The sequence below is a fragment of the Wyeomyia smithii genome, chromosome 1 (genome assembly GCF_029784165.1).
Source record: "Wyeomyia smithii strain HCP4-BCI-WySm-NY-G18 chromosome 1, ASM2978416v1, whole genome shotgun sequence".
NCBI lineage: Eukaryota > Metazoa > Arthropoda > Insecta > Diptera > Culicidae > Wyeomyia > Wyeomyia smithii.
Window position 1 is genome coordinate 157817203 of NC_073694.1, and position 16868 is coordinate 157834070.

Below are 16868 nucleotides of genomic sequence, written 5' to 3' on the forward strand. Positions count from 1 at the left end.
AATAATTTGTTTTTGATGACAGTTGTATTTATTTGTTTGAATTTTACCGGAAGTACAATCATACATGCAAAACTTAGACTTTTTTAAAATTAAAATCTTAGGCATAATATGTTTCTTTTGATAAGATGCCCGAGAAATGCTCTCATATAAATAATGAATACCAACAAGACGAAAAACAAAATACCTATAACAAAAATTCTATGCAAGTTACGATGTTTGTTACTTGCATGCAAATAAATGCTAAAAACCTAAATTAATCCACCTAGCGGTCAGACCCAGCCTTTCTCATTCAAACTTTCATTTGTAAAAATAGATTTACATGAACGCTTCAATCCAATAAATGTATATTCACTCTTTAGGTTTTAAAATATTGATGTTTTAATCTATACATATAAAAATGTAGTCCGGTCTGTCTGTCTGTCTGATCCATATAGGCTCGAAAACTACCGAACCGATCGACGTGAAAATTTGTATGTAGGGGTTTTTGGTGCCGATAAAGGTTCCTATGATAGTTTGAGACACTTCCCTCTTCTGGAAGGGAGGGGTTCCATACAAATGAAATACAAATTTCTGGACATCTCGAAAACTAACCAACTAAATGGAGCCAAATTTAGCAGGTGAATGTTTTTAGAGGTAACAAATATGTGCATAATGGTTTGACACCCCTCCCTCTTCTATAAGGGAGGGGTCTCATACGAATGAAACACAAATTTCGCATAGCTCGAGACCCATCAAACCAGTGTTGGAATTGTCAGCAAAATATCAATTTCAAATGCGATACGTTTTCGCCTCTGAACTTTCTGTCGTTAGTTTCACACGCTGATAAATCCCGATTGAACTTCGAGGTGCGTGAAAACGAACTTTCATGAACTTGATTTGCCGCAACTCACCGATGCAAGGATACGGAAACAATCAGATCGTTTTTTCTCTCTATCTCTTTACATCACATTCGCTCATGATATATCGAGAGCACATATCGTAAATGAAATAGCATGAAATGATTCGGGATATTGTTCGACGAAATATCGATATCTACCCTCTCTTCAGCCAGATAACTGATTATACATTTCATTTACGACAAGTGCAATGAGGGTGCTGATGGGTGGTTCTAATGTAGGGCTTTCTAGTAGTTGCATATGACAGCCTAAGCAGATAGCAAATTTCTTTATTCTACTGCATCAGGGCAAATCTGTCGAGGGATAAAGAAACGACGTCGCGATTTACGACGCAAGTATAAAAAGGGATTCCAAATAATTGTTTACGAATTAAGCACGGTTTTAATTAAGCGGTGCTAGCTTGAAGCTGACTAATTTCACAATGCACTTCGGGCAGCACGCTAGATCAATACTGGGTCAAAATCGAGCGAAAAAAGAAGGTTTTGAAAGCAGTTAGGTTGTTTTCAGGTCGAAACGAGGTGAACTGGTAGAATAAAAACGACTCATTTTTAAGTAGCTATTTTGAAAATGCTATTCTGGGAATTACTTAATCAATGGCGTCAAATGTGCATATAGTAATAAAAGTTCGAAAGTCATTTCTGTCCGCTGGAATAGGGTTAATTATCTATCAAACAGATGAAAAGAATAAATGTTTTTTTTCTAGCAAAGCATTTATATGCTATAACAACAGCAGCTTAAAAAAGTTAATGAAACGCACGGCAATTCAATGGCATGACAACTACTAACAAAATCCTCACCCGAGCCGCTCGGCAGAGTTGCCATTCCGAAATCTGTGTTTTGACAATAAAAATCTGTGACCAGAGAAAAAAATTTGTGATCATATCTGTGACATGAATATTTGTTTAAACAGAAAACGACATTGATTGAATTGCTGAAAATAGTTTGATAGTTTGTTAATGAGTCGCTCTATAAATATTTGAACTTGGACTTTATATAAACATTAAAGTTTTCTCCAACCTCCAATTCAACCGAATTACTATTTAGTTTTTCAAATTACATTGAAACAGTCAACTTCATCCTCAACGTAGTTTTGCTCAGGTTGGCATTGAGACAAAATTCTCTCTCCAACTGCTGATGAAAGAGGCATTATAATTATAGAAGTTACGGAAATTCGCATCTGCATCCGTAAATGCAGAACATCTGCATGAAAATTGACATCAGGGCATCTTCAGCGGTGGTCCAAATCGTTGTTTTGCTCTATTTTTTTGGAACAAACTTAAATTCACTGTTGCACCGGTGGTGTAAATTTTGTTTTATACCAGATTTAAATCGAAAAAATTTGAAACTGGTATACGTTTTGGTCTATTTTTGTCACTTTTTGGAACAAGAAATAGATCGTTCTAAAATCCTTTGTACGCTACCAACAGGTGGGTAAAATGTCATATTTTAATTGAATACCTCATTTTTAGCTATTTCCATATAAACGTTTTGCGAGTGTTGGGAAATAAACAAAACAAAGATTTTTCATGACAATTCACAATATGTTTTTGTGGTTTTTCTGAAGAAGAAAAAGAACAGGATTGTCGTTTTTGGCTTCAAGGAAACCGACCAGCAGAAGGGGGAATTCTGGAAGACCATAACCGCAGGTTCAACTAGTTGGTTTGCCTCCATCAACTACCAGGATGACAAATATGTTGGCTATTTGTTAATAGCCTTAATTGTAGTGGGACTAGAGGAGACCTTGAGAGGCCAGAAAAATGTTCCTCTAAACACTGAACTGAAAACGTTCAAAATGCTGGGGTTGCTGGGTTACGCATTTCATTTCGAGCAACTCGAACGAAACTAAATGATCGCTGAGGGCGTTATGTTTCGTTTTCGTATTTTTTCGACTTTGCGGGTTAGATGAGCCGCAGGACAAATGACAATGACAGCTCCTTTCGAGCTTAAAGCATAACTGGCAGTATGTGACCTACTCGAAAATAGCGAAAATCGTTCGAATCGAGCTGCGCAATGCCACCCCAAGCTTGTTTCAATATCCTCAAAACCCAACCAACGTTTGAAGAACTGCAAGATTTTGAAAGATTGATGAGACGAGAACGGAAGATGAACATCTACGCGATCAAATATTTTTCGCAATCCTCCGAAGCCCTACTTGTAGCAGAAATTTTTCGATCCTTCCAATCCATTCTGAGAAATGTCTCAAACGCTCGGGTCAAACCGTCAAATCCATAAAGTCTTGTTGTTGCCAAAGTAATCGTTTAATGTGCGTAAAAATCATCGAATTTCCGTTTGTTAAATATTGAGTGCTTTTCAATTCAAGTCTCATAAACTGATAACATGGGGTATTGAATTGTTGACAGTGTGACAGATGTCAGCGGTTTAAAACAACAAGATATACAACACCGGTGCGGAGAAAGAAAAGTTGGTCTATATTAGCTGGTTCTATTCAGGTTTCGCTGGTGTAAATCTAGTATAAATTTGTTTCATGAATAGACCACCGCTGAAGATGCCCTCATGTGTATGTTGAAAACAATATCGCTTCATAAAATTTGTAGAAAAATTTCCTTTTGGAAAATTTTCTTTAGTGTATTTGCTGCTCGCATCGATAGCTTTCGCACTGGGATGCGATTTGTCATGCAAAATAAGCGAAATAAACGAGATGTTACGAATATCCGCATCCGCATACGTAAATGCGAAACATGAAAATCGACATCCGCATCTGCAGATATTTAAAAAATCACATCCGTAACATCCCTGATTATCATAAAAGATAGAAACGAATGATCTGCGAAGAAAGTTAAAAGGTAATCATACAATTTGCTCTGTTTGCGACCTTACTGGAACAAACCAGATAAGCTGTGGATCAAAGAAAGTGGCTATGATTTAGTCAGAAGAAACTCGTCCATAAATTGGACACGGTTAACTTTAAAATATCGAAAACTTAATCATAATGAGTTGATACAATCAGGTCTCCTCTCTGCATACTTCACTGAGTTAACTAAGCAGCATATAGCGCGAAAAACTGGCATTCCCAGCAGTGTTGCGAAATTTCGACACAGAAAAATGGAAGTGATCCAACAGCAGTTTCACTCTCACTCACTTCAAACTGATATTGAGTGTCACCCAAGTCAACTATCAGTCAATAATCATGTCAGTCATATAAATGATGTATCTTAATTATTATCGAAATTATTTTGCATGAAGTCAATGGAGTAGGTAGACACCTTCATCCTACACTGCATAAACATCGCTAGAGCAACATAGCGTGTGCGAAATCACAGTAATGCTACTAGTCAGCATTACCACTGTCAACTGATTGGCGCTGCAAGCAATTATCACTGTCAGCTCGGTCGTGTTGATAGGGATATTCGTAGTATTCAGTTTCAACTGAGAATCTATCACTGGCAGTGAAAATTTGCAACCCTGATTCCCAGTAAGAATCGAATAAAAGACATCCGAATGTTCAAGAAAAAAATTACTCCGGATAGTCAAACCATTTTCTCCGGATAATTAATCGAGCCTCTGGAAAATCGTACCCTCGGGTTAATGAGTCTGAGCTGTAGAAAAAATGGGTTATTTGTTATTTCCTGCATTTATGGGAAAAATCTGTAATTTTTCAAAAATATCTGTCATCTGTAATCACAGATTCTGTGATTTGAAAAAGGAAAAAAATCTGTGATTTTACAGAAAAATCAGTGGAAACGGCAACTCTGCCGCTTGGGCCGGACGGTTGAGTGAAACGAAAAATATCAAAACGGAATATCAATATAAGTTCGCGCGTTCGTTGATTTAGGCTACCTATTCTCAACGTACAAAAAGCACGAAGGCGACACGATGGTCGAATGATTCGAATCCCGAGTACGTTTCGCTCGCAAGTGAGATGGAGACAAAAATATCCTCTACGATGCCAGCTGAAAATGTTTCTCGTATGGTGTTTTCATGAACTTCTAGATCGAATATCCTTGATGATCTTCTTGTGCGAAGTTCTCTGGCGATTTTTCATTGCATTGAGCGGTGAGTGAACTTTTTTTATCATAATTATTCCAACACTGCATCAAACCAATAGGATCGACTTGAACTGTCCTACAGTACGGTCGCATTTTACCAACAGCTCGAGGCTAAGTCTTAGACTACCGAGAGATATTGAAATTTTGTTTTTCGCTTTCAACAGGCAATCTTTTTAAAAGACTACCTGTTGAAACGCAAAGTAATAAATTTGTTTTTAACGTTAACGAGTGTTTAGTGAGGTATGATATTATTTCTTCCGTTGGGGATCAAGAATTCCAAACTTCTCATACTGAGCATGAAGCCGTTATGAAGAAGGTTAAAGTTCCCCCTATTGTGATAATTGTAGCAAATTTTAAAGCATTTCGATCAGAACTTTCATCATTTCTGTCGGATGTGAAAGAGAATTTTCAAATTGGCCGCCAAGGCGAAATTCGTATTTTGGCCGAATCTCTTGACGGCCATAAACATCTTTTACAGTATTTGACTGAAAAGATGTATAAATTTTATTCTTTTGATGCCAAAAACGAGAGACCGTTTAAGGCAGTTTCGAAAGGTCTTTCAAATGACCAAACTATTGAGGAAATTAAAGAATTTTTGTCAGAATCACTTGGTTTTGCTCCCAACCAAGTAATTTTGATGAAACGAAAGGCAAATGCCAAAATTAATCAAACTGGAATACACCAGGAAAATTACTTAGTACATTTTGATCGTAGTAAATAATTTGAAATGTTCGGAAAAGGCACGTGTTTTATTTAACGTGCGAATAAAGTGGGAAAATTTCAAGAGACATGGAGGAATCCATAATCTTACGCAATGTCGGAGTTGTCAAGCCTATGGTCATGGAACTCGAAACTGCCATATGGCAGCAAAATGTATGATTTGTGGTGACACTAGTCACACGAAAGATATCTGCCCCGTGAAAGAGACAACTAATAGTTTCAAATGTGTAAATTGTATGGGGAAATCACAAATCTAATATCTTTAATTGTCCTGTGAGGTCAAAAATTATTGCTTCCAGACAACGTAGGAATTCTAAACAACCTGTTGTCAATGTGGGAAATCAAAAGACTTTCAATACTGTTCAGGCATCACCAGCACTTTCATTAGCAGGTGTGTCTGTAGGTAATAATTTAAATTCAGATAACAAATTTCAGACAAATAATCCTGTTTAGGCAACACCAGGCTGTTCATATGCCAGTGTCCTATTTTTTAATTTTAATATTTCAAATTCAAACAGTAACAAACCATTCGTGTTTGGTGCTGAAAAGTCAGCCAGTATTGATTTAGCGAGTCCAACTCCCGAGAAGATTGAATACTTACAACAATCCATGCTGCAGCTAATGTCCGTTTTGTTGAACTGTAACTCGATGTATGAGGCTGTTCAAGTATGTATGAAATTTACAACTAATATTGTTATGAAATTGAAATTCAGCAATGATTTTAAATAATGCTGTAAATTTTCTAAATTGGAATGCTCGCTCTTTAAAAGCGAAAGAGGATGAATTTTTCAATTTTTTAACAGTCCACGATGTGCATATTGCAGTTGTAACTGAAACGCTTTTAAAGCCAAATATTAAACTAAAAAAGAACCCAAATTATATAGTTCATAGGTTTGATAGAACTAATGTTGCCGGTGGTGGAGTTGCAATAGTTATCCACCGTCGAATAAAACATCGTGTTTTACCCCATCTTGAAACCAAAGCACAGTGGTCCAATAAGGCGAAAAGTAGAACTTAATTCCATAGCGCCTTTTATTTTCATCCTAGCTTAAAAGTATCTTCGAAACAATCGTTTGTATGAATGACCCGCATAATTGCAAATTGTCAAAAAGTATGAAAAGTTCACTATACTAAAAATAAAAAAATAACTATTTTGTGTTGAGAGATAGAAGAATAGTTTGTTCAGCAAAGTTGTCGAAAATTCAAAAATATGGAACTTTGTTGAACAAATGAAAATCCTATCTTTTTTCGGTGCAAAGTTATAAAGTATATTACATAGAACTAACCTAAAAGTTAGTTTTTTGTACTTAACTTTTGTTAGTTGCATTTTACATGAAAGTATTGTTCGGAGAAGTTGTTAGGGCACACAAAACACACATTTTTGCCACAGGTCATATATCTCAAGGACTTTTCCTTGTAAAGTTATATCATATTTTAGCTTATTTTTTCGATAACTTCAAGAACGTATAGGTTAAAAAGTGGAATCATGATATCAATACTTTTCCTTGAAGTTATGCTGAAGTACTATAAACGCATGAGCAGTTTGATTTTCGCCATGGGCATTCCACTACTCATCAGTTACTTAGAGTAACAAATCTGATTCGAACTAATAAATCTGAAGGCTATTCGACTGGAGCTGCTCTTCTAGATATAGACAGTGTTTGGCATAAAGGTTCAATAGCTAAAATGTCAAATTTCAGTTTTCCGCTTTACCTCACAAAAATGATACAAAGTTATTTAACTGACCGCACTCTCCAGGTTAACTATCTAAATGGTAAATCTAATAGATTGCCTGTTAGAGCTGGTGTGCCTCAGGGGAGTATCTTGGGCCTAATCTTACTACTGATCTTCCTGATTTACCACCAGGTTGTGAGAAATCTCTGTTTTGTGACGATACAAGCATTTCCGCAAAAGGAAAAAGCCTTCGTGTTATATGCAGTCGGCTACGAAAAAGTTTAGATATATTTTCTTCATACTTGCAGAAATGGAAGATTTCCCCTAAAGCTTCTAAAACACAGTTCATTATTTTTCCTCATAAGCCAAGAGTTTCATTTCTCAAACCCACCAATAACCACGTTATTAAGATGAACGGTGTGGTCTTAAATTGGTCTGATCAAGTTAAATACTTAGGGCTAATTTATGATAAGAATCTTACTTTCAAGGAGCACATTGAAAATATCCAGTCAAAGTGCAATAAGTATATCAAATGTTTATACCCTCTTATAAACAGGAGTTCTAGACTCTGTCTCAAGAATAAACTGTTAATTTACAAACAAATTTTTAGGCCAGTAATGTTATATGCAGTTCCCATCTGGACATGTTGTTGTGCAGCCAGAAAGAAGACACTTCAAAGGATTCAGAATGAACTTTTGAAAATGATTTTGAAGCGTCCTCCCTTGTTTAGCACGAAAGAGCTACATAGGCTCACTAATGTAGAATCATTAGAAAATATGTCAAGCCAAATTATCAACAAATTCTGACAAAAATCGTTGCAATCCTCAATTGCAACGATTAGCTCAATTTATAGTCAGTAAGATAGTTTTAAGTTTATTTTAAGTTTTGTTTTATTCCTTTTTTTCCTTGACAAGTAGGTTTAATAATTTTCCTACAATTACGTTAACTTAACTGCGAAAGCTAATAACACTCAATAATATAAAATAACGTACAAATATATAAATATAATGGTGTTGATATGTCACCGTTTGTGGCAGAACACACAATATTAATTCTGAATAGGTATTAGTACATAAATGAATCATTACAAACATTGCCCCCCCCACCCCTATAAAAAAAATCAGGAAAAATCGCATATTTTCTTCTTAAACCAATCTGACAATCCATAGAATGGATTCTTCTTAGTTCACTTCAGATACCTCACAAAGTATAATCCTTAAAAACTCACTTAAAAGCACTAAATTTGATATTATAATCGGGCATCTGCACTCGAAAACTCATTCAACACCTACTTCAGAAAACAAAATCAGAAAACAAAATCCGATTTTAATCACCAAACAAAATCACTCACTACACTAAGAATACTTTAATCTTTGAAATGTTCACCTCAAATTTCCCTAAACAAGCTTGAATTAGTAGAAATATATGAGATGAATTTCTACAATTCCTAAATTTCAACTGTATGTATTTTCATCTGTTTTCACTGCTTTGAAGAAAATCAAGAGTTGCCAAATCAGTTCCTGTTAATAAGAAAAAATCATACTGAAAATGTTGAATTATTCCGACATAATTGACATAAATCTACAGCACTGTAGTGGCTACCTAGGTTACCAATTTTGTACGAAAACAACTGCAGCGGATATCTAGGTAACCTACTACGACGGGCTGTGGCTACGTTCATTCATGACGTTGTGTTTCATTCATGATTAACAGTGTGATGATTATGGGGGCGCCGTGAGATGAATAATTGAGCAGTGATTCAAGTTTTGAGATGGATATGGAAGCGTTGTGAAAAATGGTTTTGTTTTACAAAATTCAAGCTGGTTTTACAAAATTCAATATACAATGCTTAACGATTCCATTCCATATAGTACGCAAGCATATTTAGTTTATTTGTGAAATGATTTCGTGAAAATTTGGTGTTCAAACCGTGCATTCTTCGTGAATATCGGCTTAATGAAATGAATAATGGAGCCGTTCCCCTATAATCCCTCACTTTGACTAAGAGAAATATTTTAATACTTCCTAAAATTGATATTTCTGAAACTGAAAAACAGAATACAATAATTTGAAAATCCACTTCTTTCATGTTTTTTTCTTTCGTAACTCAAAAAATATCGAAACAGTGTTACATTGTTTTTGTTTTTCAATCGAAATAGAGGCTTCTTCAAATCTTTCAACAGTTTTCTAGTCAACCATTTCTATTGTTTTGTTTTTCAATCAATATATCAATGCAAAATATATTGATAAACTCAATACGAACCCCATTTTTTTAGTTTTTAGAAAAAAAGTAGAAAAAAGGGCAACTGTTTACATTCAATTCTAACAATATCAACAGGTGTTGTAAATTGTTAGATCTAGTCGAATGTAGACAACTGCTAGTTACGCCTAGCTTGTTGGTAATGCTTGTTATGTTGTTGCATCAGTTTGGAAAATAGTATAACGCAAATTAAAACGGACTGGATTGTGTACAAGTCGGGAAATAATAATATATCGTATTTCAGTGATCACACGCTGACCTAAAAACAATCAAGTTTTCTGTCGAAAATTCCCAAAAGCTGAGCAAAAGCCGAATTCATTTTACTTAGCCAATATGTGGAGTGGAAAATATGTGTTTATCAATTAGCTGTGCGAGCAGTTTATCATTTACTGACTCTACATTCGAGGGCTGGGCCGTTAATACCCATCCAATTTCCCGCTGGCATATGATCAAGCGCAAGCGCTCGTTCGCATGTGTCACTAATTGACTTTTTTCCAATTAAATAAGAGCAAATATTAAATCTCGTTAATTTGGGTACCAGATCTGATTGTATTAATTTTCTTCGGTTTCGTTTTCCCTTTCTTCGTGTTCCTGTTCGCCCACGAATTGGTTCGACAGCGGTTGCTCCACCATCCCGGCCTATCCGACGACGGACGTGACAAGACCAGACAGCAGCACATGGCCAGCTTGAGCGTGTCCACCGATGCCATCAGCCTGGATGGCTTGCTGGATTGTGTCAGCAGTGGAAGCTTTTCCAGCCCCCCGTCACCGAAGGGTACGAAAGCACCGCCAGGTGAGTGCCTATTTTTAGTGTGTAACTGACGGGTGTTGTAATAATTCATAACAAACAACAATTTCGATATTCCAGGTGCTTACATCAATCAGAATGATTCACGACATCGACAAGCAGCAGACCAGCATCCGAATGGCGTAGAAGGTGTTGAGTTTCATTCCAGTCTAAACTCGCTAGAGAATCTTAACTACGCGTTAGAAACATTGAAAATAACGGACAATTTTGAAACCGATAAGCGAGCCGTTAATCAGCATTATGAAAATCTTCTTAACGATAAACGTGCCGCTGACGAGCAAGCGGAAGCCGACAAGCAAAAACAGCAGAAGCTAAGCGATTGGTACTACATTAAAACCAGTCCTCAGCACAAAAAGAACAAAGCCCCCGAGAGTCCGTGCGTAGAACGTCGCAAGCGACGGTTGGTTCCCACAAAAGACCAAGCGACTCCACCAGTGTCCAATTCTAGTGCTGCTGAACAGCTTCTGCCACCCACACCTTCGACAACAGCGACCGATATTACACGCCAAGGCCAAGTGCTGCTAACAAAAGTTTTAATTGCCAGTAAATATTCCTCGGAAGTAAACCGAGAAGCGAACTTAGCGAAACAAACGGAGCAAAATGATGTCGACTATCCACGGCCGCCACCCAATTCAAACTTGCCAAATAACGATAAATTGTCATCTCCGGTCCCGAGTGTCAGATTTATGTCGGCTAACATTGATTGCGGAAGCGGCAGCGGTATTCGCGAACCTCCACAACCGGTGGCCGCACCGCGTCTGGGCCGCCATAAACCACCCTCCTTCTCCTCATCGTCCACCACAATAGCAATAAATGACCGAGAAATGTCGCCCCCAGTTACTAACAAATGTTTCAACATTATTAAGCGCAGTGCTCGTCCCGGAGTGCAGCGGTCATGGGACCTGGAGAAGTGTAGACTCATGCAAACCCCTGCGACGACTCCAGCAACACCAGCTGGGGACAATCGGCCATTTGACATCATCAGTGCCAGCAGCAGCTTCGAGCTTATCCCAAATTATAGCGGCCAGAATCGGTCGGATCGGTTTTCCCCGTACTGTCAACGCAAACAAATGAAGCAGCAGCATCAACTCCACGGGACAACAGCAAAATTAAGGCAGAATATTTATGAAAATTTTCCAACAAATCAAACATATTTGCCCGCTGAAGTGGGTCAGCAGCCGCGCCGTGGCACCGAGACTGCAGAGGCACTTTGGTTGAAAAATGCACTGAAACGACCGGTACCGAAAACCCCAGGTCCTGCATCACTTCCGATGAGGAGGGACGCATTAGATTTGCCTCCGCCGCAGCTATCGACACCTTCCACTCCATTGAAAACAGGCCCACTGGCAGCAGCGGTGGCTATCGAGTACTGCGAGGAAGACGACCAGAAAAAGAGTTCGTTGAGTCGGGTAAATAGATGAATTTAATTTAATGAACTTGTGTATGAATGTGGTCTAAATATTATTACAATGTGTGTAAAATGTTTCAGAACAAAAATGCTGTCTTATCCCACTTTATTTAGATTTTTTATGTTTTGCAAAACTTCGTTGCACTAATTGATAATTATCTAGCAATTATCTTACTATTATGTTGTTTTTTTTAAGCAAAATATAAAATTTTATACTTTCTTTTTAGTCTGCAAGCATTAAGAAAAGAATGCTCCATTTTCATAAATGAAACAATGTAAAAATGGAGTTCATCTTTTTTTTTGTCACTGACATCGTTTCCATTTTTAATTGAATTTTTTTCGACAAATCATCGAGTTTATCCTTGATGATGCCGATGAACGTTGCTGTGTACCGTTGTTTGTATTTGTGCAGTTAACAGAAGGCAGTTGAATTATCTCTCCGTTGAAGATTTTGAATCCCTGTTTACTGGAGTTCTCATGGAAATCCTTTCAAAACATTCTATTTAATATTCATACAATTCCAGATGACGACAAAGGTTTCTCGCTACAGACCTTTTTTTACTATAAATCAGCTATTTGGGCTTCGAGCGAAAGAATATCCACTCCAACCAAAGTTTGCAAGCACAGACATCTTATTTGCTCATATTTCGTTCACGTATCATAGCAACGAAGAGAACGAAGGAGCCACTCGTTTCCAATCTAATCAACAACTTTAATATAAATATGCGGTGTTGTCGTGGAATTTTTGATAAAAGGTACTAAATCGGGAGCAGTTTTGCTTTTGCTATGTATAAAAATACACCAAAAGCATGAAAATGTGCATTTCATACATTATTTTGGATTTGAATTCGATTTTGATATCACTAAAAGCGTGGATACCAATACGATTGCTCTGGCAGCACTGATTAATGTTTGTCACAGTTGTTGATTTGACAATTGCCATTGTGAAATAGTGCCCATAGCTTGTTTATGGTTTGAAGGTCCATAGATCCTTCACAAGGTTCTGTTCAATTCTTATATTGGAACATTTGATGAATAATTCATACTACAATGTAAAAAGTGTAGTGTTTTAATGACCATAATATCGTGAATATTCAATTGAAAGCAATCGATTTTTTTTCTAGCACTACATACACTAGGGTCAATGACAGGTGATGAATGACTGTTTTATAAAAGGCTGATGGATACTTGACACTTAGTTGGATAGTAAAAGTAAGTAAAAGTAAGAGCTACGGTAGCAAAGCAAAGCCTTGGTGCTACATTCCGATTCGGAACTTGACCTTCTGGAGATTTATGCACAGACTTCGCAGCCGACTGTTTAGTGTACAGAACAATTGCGGGGCTAGCGCTACGATCCTACTGACACTAACAGTCTCTCCCGAGCCGGGACTTGAACCTACGACGACTGATTTGTTAGGCGAGCATCGTACCCCGAAACCATCTGGGAGATTTTACCAGCCGAAGTAGCAGGAGCAAAAAAGTTTCACGAAATGTACGCAAAGCAACGAATATGATCATTTTCTTTTATGCACGCTGATTTACTGGATTCGCGAAAAAAAAATGGTAAAGAAATCTGAACCACTTTAGAAGGTCTACGCTAAGAAAACGATCTCATCGCGGAAACTAATAGCTACTCGTAAAACTCAAAATGGCGGAAGCTGAACCATTCAAAAATTTTTGACGAGCTCATCCGTAAACTGAAGTCTGCCGGTACGCTCCCGGAATCCTACGACCCGCTAGTAACCGTGTTAGAAAATCTTGAAGAGGACAAGTTGATCCTAGATGCCGCTCGAGAAAGATTACTGGCAGAAGATATCAAGAAATCGTTGGCGTTCATTGAATCCAAAAAAAAAGCCCGGAAGTTCTCAGGCATATGCAATCGGTACAACAAGAAGGACTGTCGAAGCTAGATCAGCGCTTAAATGAATGTCGCAAAGGGGCGAAAGAGCTGTGGTTAGTGACGGAAAAGATGTGGCGTACATGAGTGGCAGAACATCTGAAAGTAGCGGTGGGCCAGAGATAGCCTTCAAGCTGGATTCTGGAGCTAATGATTCTCGTGAAATCTCGTGAACCAAAAGGAATGTTTTGTGGCTCTCGAAAGTATGAAAAAATCCGCCATCATCTTTGTTGTTAAGGATGCGTCATAATAGCCTGGTTTACTTACTTTTCACTTTATTTTTATGGTGACAGATCGTTGAAATCCTATGTCGAATCCAGAATACACCTCCTTAAAACTCGGTCTTGGGCTGCTCCTCTCCAGTCTCCCCTTACACTCGCTGCTCTAAGAATATGCCTCCCGCTTGTGCGAGATGTGCCTCGAAGTCGTCGGCTTTCCTTGCCAATAACAGCACGAAAGAACTCTTCTCGTCCGACTTGTGCGTTCATATCTGCGATGACGATCTTTAAAACCTACGCCCCGCGGTCGGATGAGCCTCCCTGAATTAATGTTCTCCGGTTTTTGGCCAACGCACCTATTGTATGACTGCTAGCTCCACTTCTGCTTTCCGTAGCTCTCTGGCCAAGTTGCCCGTGCGTGCCAATCGTTGTCCTTTTTCGTTGACCTGGGTTTATACCAATTGTCCCGATTCGAAGTCTCGCGAAGGGGCTGCCATCTTGGGTGTAGCTGGTGCAAAGACTTAGCTTTGCCAGGGACTTGTGATAAGCACGAAGAGTCCCTGTAAGTGCAGGGAATTAAAACATCCGCACTGATTCTACTTTGGAAATCGAATGTTTTATTAATTAACTTCAAACTTAATTCTACCCTACCAAGAAGAGCCGGAGAGAAACAATTCTCTTGTCCGATTCTTCGTCCTGTCCTTGTTAATCCTAACACTTTTAATTAGTTAGTTATGCATTTGTATCTTCCGTCTCGCTCAATTTATTCGCGGACAGGCGTCTCTTACTCAATCGAAAATCGTTCGGTATTCATTATTATTATTATTATTATTTTAGGTTATTTGCCATGTGGCCGTCATCGTTTCGTTCTCATCGGAAACGGAGCGTCGCATTTCGACTTCGAATGCTATAGAAAAATAATAAAGTATCGTTCTCTTGAAATTAGTAGAATTGCTGAGTGCTTTAAGAAATGCTTATTAATCATACATGCGCGGCTATTATTTCAGAACCTGTCTGTGAGAACGGAATGTCGCGATTTATTCCTAATTCAAGAAACATGCGTGGACAAGAATATTCCTGTCCATGGGAATGTAATGCAAGAGTTTATGAGAATCAAAAATGCTTATTAATTTCTTGGAAGGCCTGTTCATCTCCTCCCACTCAAAGAGCGTGAGTCATCTAGAAGAGATGACTTACGTCGGTCTGCTGCTGGCATATGTATAATACAAAATTTAAAAGGAATGATTTCGCCATCCTTCCTGGTTTCCCATCATATCGTCGTTTGTGGAGTTCGTGAAAATGCTTGCAGGGTCTCGTCGTCGAATCGATGCATCGAGTTGGGGTGCCGGAGAAATTAAACGGGAGGGGCGTGTCTGGCCTACAAGGTTCTCATCAGCTGGTGGTAGAATCGTCTTATTGCTCCTGGTGGTGAAATCGTCTTATTGCGCCTGGTAGTGGAGTCGTCTTATTTGCGCCTGGTAGTGGAGTCGTCTTATTTGCTCCTTATATCGTCCAAACCTCGTATGTTATGAACTTTGTTGGCTGGCGGACTTCTCTCCAAAGTGTATTGGCTATATAATCGTATTACGCCCGCCGAAAAAACATTCTCCTAAACCAAGTGGCAAAAATCGTTTCTTGATTGCCACAGGTTTCGTTATATGGTGATAGTCAGCTGGCTTGACTTGGCCGACTATACGGGGTTGCAAATGACTTGCTTGTAGAATAACTAGCTTCCATTCATGCGCGCATCTTGATTAGCAGCGCGAAAGGAAAAACATTGTCGTTAAAACGATGCAAAACTGTGTAACGATGTTTTGCTCGTTGGGTTTTTAGTGATTGCGGCCCATGTTTTGATTGGTATGTGCTCGCATTTCACTCATTAGGTTTTGCCTCAAAATTTGGTGTATATCTAGCCCGACCGTGGGCTGTGTTAATTTTGGCCATGTCGTGGTTGACTTCCTTCTCGTCACAATTCGCTTCCTCGATATGCGTCATCCATCTCGGTATTGGTCATCCTTCTCTCCTCGTCATGCTGTTTAAACCGTTCAGCCTTCGCCACCCGACCGTCCAACTCCCCTTACCCGACTCCTCGTTCTTTGTGATATATGAGAGTTTTTATAAGGAACCCTCTCAGTTGCTTCCTGGATAACTCGCCCCGTCTCGATTATTGAATTCAGAATGGTATCACTTCTTAATTTCTACTCCTACTAAGCAAGCGGTTATATTTTTTTTTGTGTAAATTCTTTTTTTTTTTTTTTTGTGGGCCAACTTGCTGTTTAATATTAATTGCACTCGCGAACGGGCTCTTATGTTCTATTATTTCTCCTCATCTTCTACTTAAACACTATGCCCGTTTTTCTTTTTCTTCGGTTAACATAATTTTTCTTTTCCTACTAAAGTGTACAATATATATATATATATATTTTTTTCATTTTTTTTATATTTTTTTTTAATTTATCGGATGCTATTGGTTAACTAACGTTTGCATTATTCATTCTCAACGAATTTTTACTTCACAATTCGTTTTTTTTTTTATGCTTGAACTCAATCCGATTTACAAACAATTCTTTTTCTAATTCTCGTGCAGAGTACATTCCGCTATCAAATTATTTTTTTATCTCTTTTTCTCTGTTAATCTTTGTTGCCCGTCGTGGCTCTTTTCTTTTCATTTAAACATTTCTTTTTCTCATTGCGACTTTTCTTCTCTGTTATCGGATTCACAACTATTTTATCCGATTTACAAACAATTCTTTAGGCCACTTTAATTATGTCACTCCTTTACTGGGAGATTTGCAAAAAACTCTTTAGTTATACTGCTGTCTCGGTCCGTGTGTATTTTTGTCATACTTACATTCTACTTACACATCTCCTATTATGCATTTTGCTGCATATGCCTCTCCCCCTTCCGTCCGAAGGTGCGTACACCCGTTTTAGAAATACCTGTAAGATAAGAAGGTTAAGGAAAAAGGTGGGAAAATTT

General features: G+C 38.1%; 1 protein-coding gene across 1 annotated transcript in view; it reads left to right on the top strand.

The window, feature by feature from the left end:
• Positions 1-16868, top strand: part of LOC129718641 (uncharacterized) — a 304221-nt gene that overhangs the window by 128935 nt on the left and 158418 nt on the right. Inside the window, exons 3-4 of the mRNA XM_055669612.1 lie at positions 10176-10350; positions 10426-11774. Of these exons, the coding sequence (XP_055525587.1) occupies positions 10176-10350; positions 10426-11774 (1524 nt within the window). The remainder of the gene's footprint in view (positions 1-10175; positions 10351-10425; positions 11775-16868) is intronic.